The sequence below is a fragment of the Astyanax mexicanus genome, chromosome 19, assembly GCF_023375975.1.
Source record: "Astyanax mexicanus isolate ESR-SI-001 chromosome 19, AstMex3_surface, whole genome shotgun sequence".
NCBI lineage: Eukaryota > Metazoa > Chordata > Actinopteri > Characiformes > Acestrorhamphidae > Astyanax > Astyanax mexicanus.
The window spans coordinates 6,364,422-6,379,616 of NC_064426.1; the positions used below are offsets into that span (position 1 = coordinate 6,364,422).

The window sequence follows — 15,195 nt, forward strand, 5'->3', positions numbered from 1 at the left end:
CTTCTCCTCGCAGCCTTTATTCCCCAGCAGAACTCAGGGGAAGGCTTCCGCCGGACTGTGGAGAAGAGCGGAGCCAGCAGAGCCAGGCTCAGGATGAGTGTGGGCTCCCTGTGTGCTTTAAAACTTGGAGCGGAGGAATGATTGGGCAGCAGAATGTATTGAAAAATCCTGCTTAGGACATTTATGTAACACATGCTTATAAAACACGCTGCCAGTTGGCTCAGTGAGACAGCTTTTCTTTACAAGACGGGGTTTTTTTATCTTCTTTTTTATTTTTGAAAGAGAACAATGTATGTGTATGGAACCAAAAGTGACTAAAAGTGACACAATGAATTTACAGTATAAATTATTTAATGTTTGTAAACCATTAATTATGTGAATTTCTGAACTAATTCATTAGAAGATCACATGAGTGGTTGGTGCAGCCATACATTAGACTACAATAAAACAGCTTGAAGCCTCTAAGGTAAAAACATGGTGGTGGTAGCCACATGTTATAAGGAACATCTAAATGCCATCAATTAACCCTTTAAAGCAAAATGTCTCATACACAATTTAATACATACAGAATTTGAGTTTGTCAGTATTCTAAATTAATTAGTTATTAATGTCTTCAAAATTAATTAAATAATGTATACAAATTATGAAAAATAAGTAACAATTAAGTAAATATTAATGACACAAAAAAGAAAATATATGTTTTCTGCCCTCTAGTGGATTATATTTGCATGCACCAAATGAAATAAAATACACACAGATACATTTACTGTTTCATTACTCCACATGGTGGTGCTATAATCAAATTAATATGGTAATCTTGTGGTAAAGAATATTGGTCGTGAATTTCTGTAAAACGGAGACCAATAAACGCATAATTCCTGGTATTTACTTATTTATTTACTTAGCATTTCATCCTGTTCAGTAACACAGATGCTGTGAAGTTTCTTAGAGTATCGTCTTGCAAAATATATATATTATCGCAGAACTACAGTATTGTGATATCATTTTTATATCGTATTGGTATGCACAAACCCTCTAAGAGCCAAACTATATTTGTTTTTTCCATGTTTTTGCCATATTTTACCTGATTTATGTGTACCGTTACTCCCCTACAGTACTTTTTTTGTATAATTTCTGTATAAATATGTTACATCATCTGGCAAAGTTGTCCAAAACGTCTCACTCATGTAATGTTGTTTTATAATAGGTGCTAATATACATAATGTTACCACATGTCTGCTTGCAGGCAGACTTCAAATAAAGTGTTCTCTTATATTGAACATATTGAATATACCAAACCGTATTTTTTTGCACTGTAAGGTGCACTTAAAATCCTTTATTTTTCCCAAAAATAAGTACAGTGTAATACAAGAGTTTCAGTTTAGTGCTCCAGCAGTATTAGCATTAGCCGCTAACCGCAGTAAGCACTAGCTCTTTGGCCGTTCAGAGGTGAGTATTATCAGCCTGTGTAGCATGCTGCTAACCCCGGTTGGTACTGTTAGAGCAGCATTAGCCTTAGCTGCTAACCACAGTGCTAGCGCTGTTTGTTTACAGTGTTAAAACAAGCTATGTGGTACCGAACCGCTAGCTAATATTACCCTGGCTTACCAAAACACTCAGGGTTCCTCACTGTAGGGCTGTCGGTTAGCTAATAATGCTAATGCTAATTCTCCAGCTTTAGTGAAAACATGGAAATCCTACTGTTAGCTTACTGTAAATAAACAGAAGTGCTTTACTCACCCAAATAAACAGTTTTCAGAAGAGGAATCTGTGTAGATTAATACCCAGCGTTAGTTTTACTTGTCTGAATGATTTTTTTAAAGAATAACAGTTTTGTTTGCTTAGCTTAGCTTAGCTTTACAGGTCTCACCACCCAGTGGCAAGTCCTGCTAATTTATAAGGAAAACATTGATTGCGTCATTCCTGTTCCTTCCTTACTAGTATTTTACAATAAAATGTGCCTTATAATCCGGTGCACCTTCTAGTGTGAAGAATAGAAAAAAATACAGTATAAAGAACATACAGTCTACTTACAAATAAATTAACCAATAAAAAAAAAGAATGAAAATCTTTTTCAGTATGTCATTTTTATTGTCTTATTTCTCGGCTGTGGAAACAGTCCCTTCATGTACATTTGTATATTCAGTGTATTTTTATAAATATTTCCAAATTGTACAAATAAAATTGAAGCTTGGTGAAATGTGAGATTCCATAACGCACTCAATCACAATCCACTCGAATCAGAGGTTCACACCCCCAGCGGAGGAGCACGGACACGAGGGCGAGTCGGGCCAGCACAGCTTCGGTTCTCTGAGGCCAAAAAACCCTTTTACTCTTTTATTTCTCTGCCAGCTGTAACATCACCAGAGTTGTGCCAACCAGCAGTGGGCAGGCTCGCCGTTCGTGACAAAGATCTCCGCAGTCTCGGCAGAAAACAAACAAACAGCTCCAATTCATCTGCCGGCCAAGAAAAAAAAACAAAACAAAAAAAAAAAAACAGGACAATGACGGTCAAACCCTGCCGTTCGGAAGCGACTCCCGTGTTCTCCCTGCTCTTTCCTATTTGATCGCAATCAAATAAACATCTCAAAACAACATGACACAGTCCTCTTCGAGTCAATAAATAAATAAATATGTGCACCAGCTCAATAAATTAACCCCCCGCCGCCCAACAAACACGTAGCAAATGCAAATAAATACGGATCTTAAACTGCTAAAACCGCAACAAAATGAAAGAAATCACACTAAATGTGCACGTGAGAAACCTGTGACCTGCACTTTGTTAAAAATCAAGGTTTCCAAGTGTTTCTCGGATTGGATGTACAATTCAAGGAAAGCCTGAAAGGAAAATCTTTAAAAATCCAACAATCTTTCAAAATTCCTGCATGGCGTAATCGACTCGATATACACAAAGTCAGACTCTCTTAAATATTACTCAAAACATTAGATTTGATTGGTTTAGTGTGAAATACAACTTCCTGATAAACCTAAAATTACAGTTACTGGTGATGGGAATTAAAGAAATCAGATGTCTGATGCATTGAATAAGGCCTACATTAGAAGCAACGTTACAAAAAAAAAAAGGTGTTATTACATTAAATATGCACAAATGCACTTATTTATGATGATGTCAGATGCTGTTACATCTCACAGTTACATATAGTTTGTAACTGAACACAGCCTAACTGGGCTAATATGTGCTTGGACTCTGTAAATCATTGCTTGGGGGAATCATTACATTCAGAAAGGTAGAAAGGTCCATGCAAATGGTTGTTAAATTGTCTGTTTTGTTAACTTTTTGTCAAATTTGCCATAATTTTATTGTTAAAACATACATTACATATAAGCACTCAATAGGCAGGAGATGTTTTCTTAATTAATACTACGGCCGTATTTCTGTTGTAGACATTTAAACCCCTTGTTTACCACTGCTGTTAAATTTTTTTAAGAACATTTCTTTACAATTTTCCACTAAATCAATACAAAAGTTGAATGCATTCAGTTAGGGATTGTAATACACTTAGTTTTGTTATGAGGCTACACAATACACTTTTTTGGAGCATATTGTGGTTATTTATCCCCAGTACCTAAAAGCTTAAGTACTTAAAAACTGTAACTGGTCCTGTTTAATTGGATGAAGAACAGCAGTTTTTTGAGAACTAAAAAATCTAAAAATCTGTTTGTTGTTTCTATATTAATATTTTAATATTTTTCCTTTATATGTCCAGCCCTACTTTTTTAGTGATCGTAATATGCAGACATTTTGAAAAATCAATTCTCCCTTAATATTTAGAAAGTTCTTATTGGAACCAAAAGTGGTTCTTCTATGACATCGCTGCAAAGAAGCTCTTTTCAGGACCTTTATTTTGAAGAGGGTTTTCAGTAGGAAGCATTAACCCTTTCAGACCTAAATTATCTCCAGTGATGGAACAAAAAGAGCAAGAATGCTGTTTTCTGTCTGTAAATCACAGAAAAGAAGACTCTAATATTCTACAATAAAATATATATATAGCAAATAAATCCAATTAACTTAATTTCCATTTAATTGGAGGCCTGTGTGTAATATTTAATATTTCATATTGACATTTTTATTTCCTATTTTCATCCCTAAACAGTAAAAAACTTGATTAAAAGTGTTCTAGATCAAATTAAATTAGTAAAAATGTTACTTTTCCTAAATGGCTCTAGTACTACTGTTTTTCGAGTGCAGTGGGTGGGGCCAAGCTACTGTTCAATGTTTATCAATTCATGTTTATCGGCTGGTTCCTGGTCTATTCTGATGGACAACAGCTCTTAAATAGTATTATGTGCATCAAATAATTTAAAAATAAAGAAAATACATGATGTCTGTTGTAACGGATGCAGGGTCTGAAAGGGTTAAGACTTCTCTGACCTCTAAGGAATGACTGAATGAACAAAAAATATACAGAAAAAAAATAAAAATAGGCGTCCCCAAGCAAACAGGCTTAAGTTATAATAATCATCATGCAGTTTCTGACCTGTAAAGCCCACAGCCTTCAGTTTCTGACCTGTAAAGCCCACAGCCTTCAGGGTGCAGATCACAGGGTATAATCAAAACCTCAGATCAGCCTGAGGAAAAGCTTGACCACACTTCACTCCAGCTTAAAAAGGCTTCATATTATCAATCATTCTGTAGCATTAGCGCGGGTAGCTAGCCCAGGAGCTCCTGCTGCTGCTGCTTTCAAACACAGGCTAAAAACTCTCACTGCTAAAAAAACAACAACCCCCAGAATCCTCTTAATAAATAGTTGCTTGAACCTTCAAATAGTCCTCATGTCCTCATCTAATATACAGTCAATCAGCCTGTAGGACGTGTTTGGTGTCCAGTAGGCAGTTAGCCTATTAGCCTATTGCTTTGTTTACATTAGTATTGGAGCTAAGATGCCAATGAAGCTAATGCTAATAGACTAGAAATCAATAGTCACACAAAATCTAATCAGCAAATTAATGCTTGAATACCTGTTTAAACTTGTTTAACCCCTTAAATTCTGCTTAACAGTTTGGCAGAGCACATTTAAGTCAATATATCAAATAAAAAAGGTGTAGAGCTTAACTCTTTAAATACTTTAAATATTCTAGGTTATTAAAAATCCACAATAGCTAGATTTCTGTGTTTTTCAATAGTACTTCTCATTTATACATTGTTTATAGCTTCAGAGGTTTTAATATAATATTAATATAATTATCGTATTTTTCGCACTATAAGGTGCACTTAAAATACAGGAGTTTCAGAAGTATTAGCATTAGCCGCTAACCGCACTGCTAGCTCTTTCGCCATTCAGAGGGGAGTATGTTGGACTGTAGTCTGCATGTTTAATGTTAAAACAAGCTAAGTGGGATGAACCGCTAGCTGATAGCGCCCTGGGTTACCAGAACACTCATGGTTCCTCAGTGTAATGCTGTCTGACAGCATTTACTAGCGCTACTACCGCACTGTTGAAAATATTGGAATTCTAAGCTTAATGTAAATAAAAGGAAGCGTGTTACTCGCCCAAATAAACAGTTTTCAGGATATAAATCTGTGTAGATGAACATCCAATGATCTTTCTTTTTTTAAAGAATATCTGTTTTGTTTACTTAGACACGTCCCACAGCTTCTCTAATAGAAGGGAAACATGGCGACACCCTTGTTCCTTACTATTGTCGCTTAAAATGTGCCTTGTAATCTTGTGCACCTTATGTATAAAAAATAGACCAGAAAATAGACGTTCATTGATAAGTGTAACTTTCGTTAAAATATGTAACTTTATACAACAGACACAATAGAAGTTTGTATTCTGTTTTTACAACAGAATACAAAGTCATCTATTTTTTTTAGAGAGATGCACATTTTTTAAACTGAGGGGTCTTTAAAAAGAAAAAAAATATACTAATATATAATATATTTTAAAAAATCGAATTATCCTATTGCTTTATTTCTTGGTGATGACATTAAAGAGTTAAATCCAACACAGGTTTTCATTATAATTAAACCAAATAGTTAATGTGTCTTAGGGCACATATATTGTATATTTTTTTTTAAATATGAACAAAACATTGAAACACGTCTGTTTTGTTTATTTTTAAATTTTACAGCAAGCCCTACTGAAGATGTTTTTTGTGACTTTGCTAAGAGGTTAAGGTTTGAAGCATCAGTGTGATTAGCAGATTAGCGAGTCCGTTCACTTGTAGTGTGTGTTAGCAACATTAGCGGTAACATTCTAAGCTCAAGAAGCTAATGATGAACACCAAACCACGCTGGCTTCGCTGATTGACTGAATTTAGAATAGGTAATGCTGTCTCTCAGGATAGAAAACTTCAGATGTTAGTGCTAAAACTCTGCACTATTAGTAGTATCTACAGTACACAACTGTAAACAACAGCACAATCCAATTACAGATGATGGGAGTAGCACAACTGTACAAAATAATAAGAAAGAAAAACTGTGTGTACACCACGCTGGAAACTGGTGCAGGAAACAGTGCAGGACATCAAATCAATCAAACTCAAAAAGAAAAAATGTCTGCACAACTGTCCCACAAGTGGACGCAGGGCGCGGTTTGAGACGGGCAGGCGGGAGCGGTTGCGCTAAGCTAGAAATAGAGGCTTTCTCTAGTTCGTATAGATCCCTGTGTATGGAGCATGTCCTCCATGATGCCCTGAGGTAGGCAACACAGACGCACTGTAAACCGTGGTGGTGGTGGGGAGATGGTGGAGGCTGGGGTTAAATAGGTTGCAGTTTGCATTAGTGCCATTGTTACTGCATTGAAAAGGAGATGTAGGATCTTTACCCACCCACCACTATTTGTTAAAAAGACTTTAAATATGTAAATACGAGCTGTATATTGAAACTACATGACATTTTAGCTGAAGATGTTTTTTTCAAATGAATAAAACAATGTTTCAATCTAGAGTGCATGTAGTTTCAATTAACAGCACTAGCATTTCTATTATTTTTTTATTGAAACAGTGCTGGGTAGGTTAAGAGTAATATAGAGTGTTATTTTCAGTTTTGTTTAAAATCAAAAAACTCCACGTGTCTTTAAACCTCATCTCTTTTTATTTGTTGCATCTGTATTATATTGTATCAATTACCATGGACAGAAATGTCAGTGTTTTATGTTCATTTTGGAAGTCGGTCATTAGAAAAGAATACATGGGCAGTTGCTAAATTTAGTCAAATCTGAAATATATCATGTATATTTAAAAAATTAGTTGGATGCAATAATGTAATTACAGTTGTGTTCACTTTCCCTAAGGTTATGTTACCCAAGAACATCACTCAACGTAATGTATGGAAGTTTTGTATTACATAAATGTTTATTGACTATATTCAGCAAATGCCCAAATAACCCGTTGGAGTAAATTACAAATGTGATTCATGTCCATGGGTTAATATAACTTCTCATAATAAAACAAAAAAAAAAAAACCTTATAAAGGTGTATGTTGGTATAAAATTAGCTTTACTGCTTAGCATTCTTTGTTCAATATTATCAAATGTTGTTATTTAAGTTGTGCACGATAATGAATTACTAAATTTAAAGAAACGGATGTTATGCCATTTCTGACTGTATACTTATTTTAAATTGTGTTTTTTATGTTTGTTTCAAGTTTAAATAAGCATTGAAATTAGTTAAATTTAACCCATAGTTAAATTTAACTAATATTACGAAGCTGGGACCAGATACTAAGAGGTTTGTAAGAATAGGCCTTATTAATCAACTGTACTTGAGAAGAAAAATATTATTAGAGCCCACATTGTTTTACGAGTATTTTAGAATATTCCCCAATGTTTTCTTATCTGGGATTTGTCTAAATTATGAGAACTTCTATTGGATGTAGATTTATATTATGGGTTTCCTCAAAATCCAATTTAAGAATGAGGCCCAACTGATTTGCAATTGTCCTTAAAGAAGTTTTCCATATATTTTCTTACAATTTTCTTAAGACACTAGAGGCTGATCTTCCAAGACTTTCAAGGTTAAGGACATTTTTAAGAAATACCAACTGTTAACTGTTAAGAGTTAAAAACAAACCAAAAAAAAATGTAAGTAATTTTCTCAATAAGTTATGTAAAAAGTTTTTTTTTTTTTTTTAAGAACTGTTCTTAAACACTTTTGTGAATCTGGCTCCCTGTTGTGAAGAGGTAAGTTTTAAAGCATGCTGGAGTTTTTCATTATTTAATTTCTGCACTGTCAACCCATTGGCTAAGACCTTAATGTTCACGCTACGTGTACAAATTCAAAAAAAGGCTCTTCAAGTCTATCACAATGGAATAGACACCACGTGTTGGGTCCACCATCAGAGGGGTTTGGCCTGGTGACGAATAGGCATCAATGCACAGTAAGTGTGTCCTTTATCTGGTCCAACAGTAGCAGCGGCGAAGGCGGCGGTGACGACAGCAGGGCACCACCCCCCTCCCCCAGTTCACGTAGCAGAGGACTAATATTGAAACCTGCACACGAGTCACTAATATCAACTGACACCAAAATGGAATGAGAAAACCAAACAGGATTCATAAAAAGGCCAAGCTTCAATGGAATATCTACTGTATGTACAGTATGTCAGTCCCTTTTTACCCCGAAATGCCTTTTAAACAATGAAAACCCGCCCCCTTTTAAAGTTCAGTAATCTGGAAAATCGAAAATGATCCGCAAATGTCCGTAAAAGATCAACTTTCTGGACAAAAATCAAACAAAAATCAAAAATAAAAATTCGTAACGGATAGCCTTCTGTGTCGTGCTTTCGTCGTACCTGGATGCCTGTTTTATTCAAAGTCCTGAAACCTTGGTCACTCACCAAAAAATTCACAGTAATCCTCATCATCAATATCATCATCAATATCATCATCATCATCACCACCATCATCATTATCATCATCGTCATCATCATCATCAAAAAATACTTAAAAAAATAAGATTTCCAAAAGGAAAAACGAGAAGAAACCGCATGACAATAAGCGAGTAGGCGTGCAGCTTTGATGCGAAACTCGAAACTCTACACGGCTGTTCGTCTCCTAATAGATTTGCTTTATGTGTCTGTTTGTCTCCTTTGTTTGTTTAGTTTTTTTATTCGTTTTTTCCGCTGTTTTCTTGATATAGAGACGTAGACAGGCCACTGCGCTGAAACCAGTGTGGATAAGGACGCTGCTGTACAATAGCAAAGAAACCCTGTATTGTATTGTATCGTATCGTAAGGTATCGTAAGGTATTGTTTCAGTAGCTGTTTTCTTTCCCAGGTCCTCTTCCTGTGCTCTCGTGCTCCCTCTCCCAAAGTTCAGAGAGCCAGCTCACGCAGAGAGGCGGCGACGCTCGTTTGTCAATTCAAGAAAAAGACAAGAAACCATTACAGGAGGAAATACGGGACGTTTGGGCCGTTTCGCAGTTCGGCCTCAGTTCTGTTGGAGTTTCCTTAATGTTTCAGGTGTGTATCACGTGTGTACATGTGTGTGTGAAGGCTGATCGATGGCTGAACGAGTGTCATGTCGTTGAATGAAAGGTTCTAGCCTCTCTCGGACCCCCTCTACCCTCTAACCCCCCTTTCGTTTCCCTTCCGCATCAGTCGAGGCCTGTTCTCCGCTCACATTCTCCTCCTTAAGCTCTTTAAGCTCCTCCCCTTCTAGCTCAACCTCCTCTGCTGCTTCGTCGAAGACTTGCTTTCCTTTAGCATCCGTTTGTTTTTTGCATTCGTTTCGTTTCATTTCATTTCGCTCCCCCTCGCTGGGTTCAGGATGAAGTGGGATTAAATCATCAGTCTGTTTTTATTTCGCTCTTTCATTCGTTCGTTCATTCGTTCGTCTGAAGGACAAGGTTCTGGTGATGATGAAGGTTCCGGCGGGCACCGCCTACTCGATGACCATGCAGCGCGGCAGGTGCTGGGAGTAGTACTTGAACAGTTCGGCCGTGGCGCCCGGGCAGTTGGTCAGCTCCAGCTCCTCCAGCTCCTGCAGCTGGATCAGGCCTGAAAGGCCAGTGGTGGTCAGCAGGGGGCAGCCTAACACAGAGAAATGAGAGGGAAACACACTGAGGTTGAGGCTCTGTTTTCATGCACCTTGGCATGTTCTCCTCCACCAGTCTTACACACTACTTTTGAAAAACTTGAATGGCCTGTGATCATCCATATTCCTCTTGATTATATTCAATTTGGTAAAGAAACTCATCTTTTTTAAATAGCCTCTTATTATTTTCAGAGTTGTTTTTCTTTCTTTACCAAGTCAATTTTAGTCCAAAGCATAACTATTGTTTTATTTTTATGTATTAAAAAGTCACAGTCACAGTAATAGCATTATTGTCTGTTTTTGCACAGATGACAGTTGCATATGGATCTTAAACTATATATATATATATATATATATATATATATTTATATATATATATATATATATATGGAGCAGCATACTGTAAAAGTTTATATACAGCATAGATATAGACCTTTTTTACTATATTTGTTTGTGAAATGAGCAATATACATATATATATATATATATTAGGGGAGGGCGATATGGCCCTAAAATAATATCACGATATTTCATGGTATTTTCACGATAACTACACTCTTGGCGATATGACAATGTAAAAAAATTATTTCAAAAATACACTATTCACTGCAAGAAACAAAATATATATATATATATTACATACAATATAATATTGCACACGCCTAAGTAAGATATTAAAAAAATACAAGAATTTTATCAAATTTGTAACAGAAGTCAATGATCCAGAATGTCATGATAGTAATAATAATGCACTTTAAATATCTCCATATGTCCAGGATTAAAGTAAAATAAATAATACTGGTCAGATTTAATTTGTCTCTAGTAGATATATAATGGGAAATGAGATGGGTGATATGTTATATATATATATATATATATATATATATATATATATATATATATATATATATATATATATATACCTAATATACTGTATCAAAATGATTTAGAAAGCCCACCCACCTGCCAGAGAGAGGAGACGCAGGCTCCTCATGCCGAACAGGTGCTGTAAGCCAAAGTCCTGCACCTGTAAATCAAAACACACACACACACACACACACACACACACACACACACACACACACACACAAATCATTACACAACTGGACAACACTGAAAACCATCACACTCTGTGGACTATAATAAAGATTATTATAGTGTATTATTATGTTTATAAACCGTAATAAGAGCATAATTACCTGACAGCACCAGCGTAGATATAGACTCCGCAGTGAGGACATGGTGGAGAGATACCCGAGGCCTGTGTCTGTGATCCGTACACACCTGAACATAGCAAACACACACACACACACACACACACACACAACAAGATATTATTAACAGTGATTTCAGAACAAGCAGCCTGACTGTAATGTAATACAAATAAGCTTCTGTTTTGCCATATGCTCCCCTTGATCATTCCAATAATCTCTGTAAATAATGGCAATTATTAGACTATTAGCTCTAGAGACTGGATCACCTGTCAGATTCTGAGAGTTTTACTGAACTGGGAAAAGCTGCTTACGGCTATAATAGATCAGTGAGCTGGAATTTACTACAGGATTAATAAAAGCTCTGGTTGCTGGTTCATTAGATTTATTTATATATGTAGGATACAATAATACATATTATACACCAATTGTATACCTTGCGTAAGTCGTGTTGCGATGCTCACACAGTCAGTGTGTTCAGGTATGGTCAGGTAAATTTCTGGTGTGTTTCTATCTTGGCGGTGGACAATAAAGGTGCGCCACTGACTTATTAAAACCCTGATAATAGTTAGCTGCCCAATGCCCAATTCTATCCTTACACACACCCATACGGACGCAAATCTAGCTTTTACATTAACAACAACACAATAAAGAATCCGATAACATTGCTCTTCCCTTAAATGAGCTGCTGGTGTACCTTCACAGCGTGAATGTTCAGGTCAGTATCCTCTGCTGTAATTTACAAAGATGTTTTTGTGCTTTTCTTTTATTTATTTGTGATATTTTGATTATATTTACATGTGTAAACAATTTAAACATACTAAATATATAATAAAAGCAACAATTTAAACCATGTACTTGTAGTTAGTCACTTTGTACAGAATGTGTCAGTTGTCAATAACAACTTCAATAGATCAATACATACAAATACAGGACAATACAGTCCTATTGACACAGCAGAGTCTATTTCTGACTGCAGTGCAGTTTGCTATGTGGCGTTCCATTCATTCTGTTTTGTAGAATTAGCTGAGCGTCAGGGTCTGGGCCACATAAAGCCATTCTTTAACCAGTTCACTACAACACAGCTAATATTCGGACAAAAGTCCAGCTTTATCATCAGCTTTTTTACCATTGGGAGAAAAATATCCTCTTTCACTTGCCTATCCTCTGTCCTTGCCTGTTTTCAATCAAATACAAAAAAACTACAGTTGATCTTAGACACAGTCGACCTTAGTTACAGAAATTAATTATAGTGAAATTTGACAATCTGACAGAAACTCTAGTGACTGATATAAATGCTACTGGTGTTCAAAACTGGTTTTATGAAGATAAATACAACTAAGGTTTAACATTGGTTTCTTTCTTCAGCTTTGCTCATGACTCAACTTCCAAAAACCATCACCAACTAAGACGAATGTAAATACAAGTTTGTCAAGACATCTAACACTGCTTTAGAAGAAATTTAAATCAACTGTGAAGCATGGTGGTGGGAGCATGATGGTTTGTTGATACTTTGCAGCATCAGGACCTTGACCCTCTTCACATCTGGTCACTTTTCACATGTATCTGGATTGAAGCTTGATAAGAATTAATTATTGACACTTAGTAGTCAAATTAATCTTTGGTTAGTCAGATTGAAATCTGATTGCTGTGTAAATTAAATACGTAAATTAGTCAATACGTAAAATAAGTTGTACTGAAATAGGTAAAACAGATGTTGTGTTTACACTGCTATAAGGTGGTTAAACGAGTCTCAGGCAACCTTCTCTAAAGTGGTTTAAATAATATTTGATTTGTATATGTTATAAAAATGTGACATGGGTGTGTTTACACTTGCATTTTTAAGTGATTTGGCTTTATTCAGATATAATCTTGATAATAAAGGAGCATGAAGTGACCATGTTTAAACAAATTCCTAGAAATCTCACATCAACCATTGAGGAAAGTTCTAATTCTGCTCTGTATCTAGATTTTGAGAGGAAGCACAGTTGGGTCATGCACCAAGACAATGATCCAAAGCCCACAAGCAAGTAGGCCCACAAGACTTATATAGGACAGCTGTGATATAAGACTTACCGATCTAGCACCAGCTCCTCCAGTTTGTGCAGGTCGCAGGCGATGTACTCCAGGGCCATGTCGGTGATCCGCGGGCACCAGGACAGGTCCAGGCTGCGCAGTTTCCTCAGGTTCTCGGCCACCAGCTCCACGCCGTCGTCCGTGATTTTGGAGCAGCCCGATAGGCTGAGGGCGGTCAGGTTGGGCAGGCTGTGCACCATGTTCACCACGCCGTGGTTGGTGATCTCCCAGCAGGAGTGCAGCCGCAGCGTGTGGGTGGTGTAGCCCTGCTTGGCCGTAAAGTAGGCCATGGCTGTGTCCGTCACGTGGTAGGCCTGCAGGCTGAGTTCGGACAGGTTGGGCAGGAGCTGCGAGATGGCGGCGATGGCATCGTCCGCCACGTTGATGCAGTCGCTGACGCTGAGTGAGGTGAGGCGTGCGTTCAGGCTCGACCACAGGCCGGCCTCCGTGAAGTCGTTGCAGCCGGACAGCTCCAGGTGCATCAGGCCCTGCATCTGCTCCAGCATCACCTGCAGGAGGTCACAAACACAGAGAAGCATGGTCAGATATATTTCTGTGTTCCTTCACATAGATTGTCTCCTGGTGCTAGGTGCTACGCTATGCGGAGTCTATGTATATACATATCTATGTTATTTTCAGTTCAGTGATGGTGGCGCTCTGAGCTGAAGGTAGCGTTATAGGATGTAAACAGTGGTTTTAATAAGCTTCTTGTGCACTTTTTAAGTTATTAATGCCTCGTTTTAAATGTCAGGGGTCTCCAGATTCTAGCAAGGAGGTGTGGAGCTACTTTGAGCTGGATAACAGTGGAAAAAGCAGTTTATTAGGGCAAATCATGCCCCGTCCCAGTCTGAAGGGTGTTTGGACAAACTGTTAACATTCTGAATCTTGTAACGCTGTGGGAGAGCTGAGGTGTGCTATTCAACAAAGGTAAATACTTTTTATCATGTTTTACTACAACAAAAGTCAATTTTACACCGGAATTCTCCTTTAAGGAGCAGTAAAGCCACTCCACTAAAGCACAGGGTGAGTTTTAGTAAAGTTTTTCCAGCACCAAGGCTGGAGCTGTATTAGCATTAGCCGCTAACCGCAGCGCTAGCTATAGCACTCAGGGTTCTTCGGTGTAGCGCTGTCAGGCAGCATTTACTAGCGTTAGCAGTGCTTTCCATGGCTAGCGCTACTGCTTACCATTGCTAGCATTGCTGCTAACCGCACTAAAATAATGGAAATATAAGCTTACTGTAAATAAACAGAAGTGCTTTACTCACCCAAATAAAGCACTCATTTGAAATGTTTTTTTTTTAAGAATTACAGTTTTGTTTACTTAGCTAAGCTTTACTTAAAGGAGCAATATGTAACATTGTCCTAAAAATCAGACCTGCTAAATTATAAGGAAAAATGTTAATAGCCCTGTTACTACTGTATTTTCCAGTGTGCCTTATGGAGGAAAAAAGACCAGGAAATAGACATTTATTGATAGTGCACCTTAAAATCTGAAAAATACGGTATTTAATTTATTCAGTGGTCACAATATGGCAAAATCAGTAAAAACCTTTAAACAACTATCACTATTAGGCCTTCTGCCAAATGTTTATTTTTATATCAGTACAGCTCTACCTGCACTTAGTTGTGGACAGTTTGTGGACAGAAAATAACTTGACAGCAAACACTGTACACTACATTCTTTGTAACCGTAAATATATTATGATTAACAATCGCTTTTATATTACATTCACAGCAGCAAAAAACACTCCCTCATAAAAGGTCTGCTCACACCATAGTTTCCAGAAAACTCAAGCTCAGCCCCATAAAACTGAGAAACAAAGCCCTCTTTTCAGCGTTTGTTTGAGGGAAGCGTGGTTTTGTTTTCTTTTGTGGAGCACAGCTAGGATAGGATTAACCTCACCCATGTT

At 37.1% G+C, this 15,195-nt stretch overlaps 1 protein-coding gene and 1 long non-coding RNA gene across 2 annotated transcripts in view; both read right to left on the bottom strand.

Moving 5' to 3' along the window:
* Window positions 1-2,068: 2,068 nt before the first annotated feature.
* Window positions 2,069-5,440, bottom strand: LOC125784352 (uncharacterized). Its single transcript, XR_007427138.1, has 2 exons — window positions 4,530-5,440; window positions 2,069-4,499 (listed from the first exon to the last, which is right to left on the bottom strand). It is a non-coding gene; the product is annotated as an uncharacterized LOC125784352 (long non-coding RNA).
* A 1,663-nt stretch (window positions 5,441-7,103) lies between these two features.
* The window catches only part of fbxl16 (F-box and leucine-rich repeat protein 16), a 47,312-nt gene continuing 39,220 nt past the window's right edge, over window positions 7,104-15,195 (bottom strand). The window contains exons 3-6 of the mRNA XM_022675820.2: window positions 13,286-13,794; window positions 11,198-11,282; window positions 10,962-11,025; window positions 7,104-9,994 (exon numbers count right to left, since the gene is read on the bottom strand). Of these exons, the coding sequence (XP_022531541.1) occupies window positions 9,846-9,994; window positions 10,962-11,025; window positions 11,198-11,282; window positions 13,286-13,794 (807 nt within the window). The 3' untranslated portion in view covers window positions 7,104-9,845. The remainder of the gene's footprint in view (window positions 9,995-10,961; window positions 11,026-11,197; window positions 11,283-13,285; window positions 13,795-15,195) is intronic.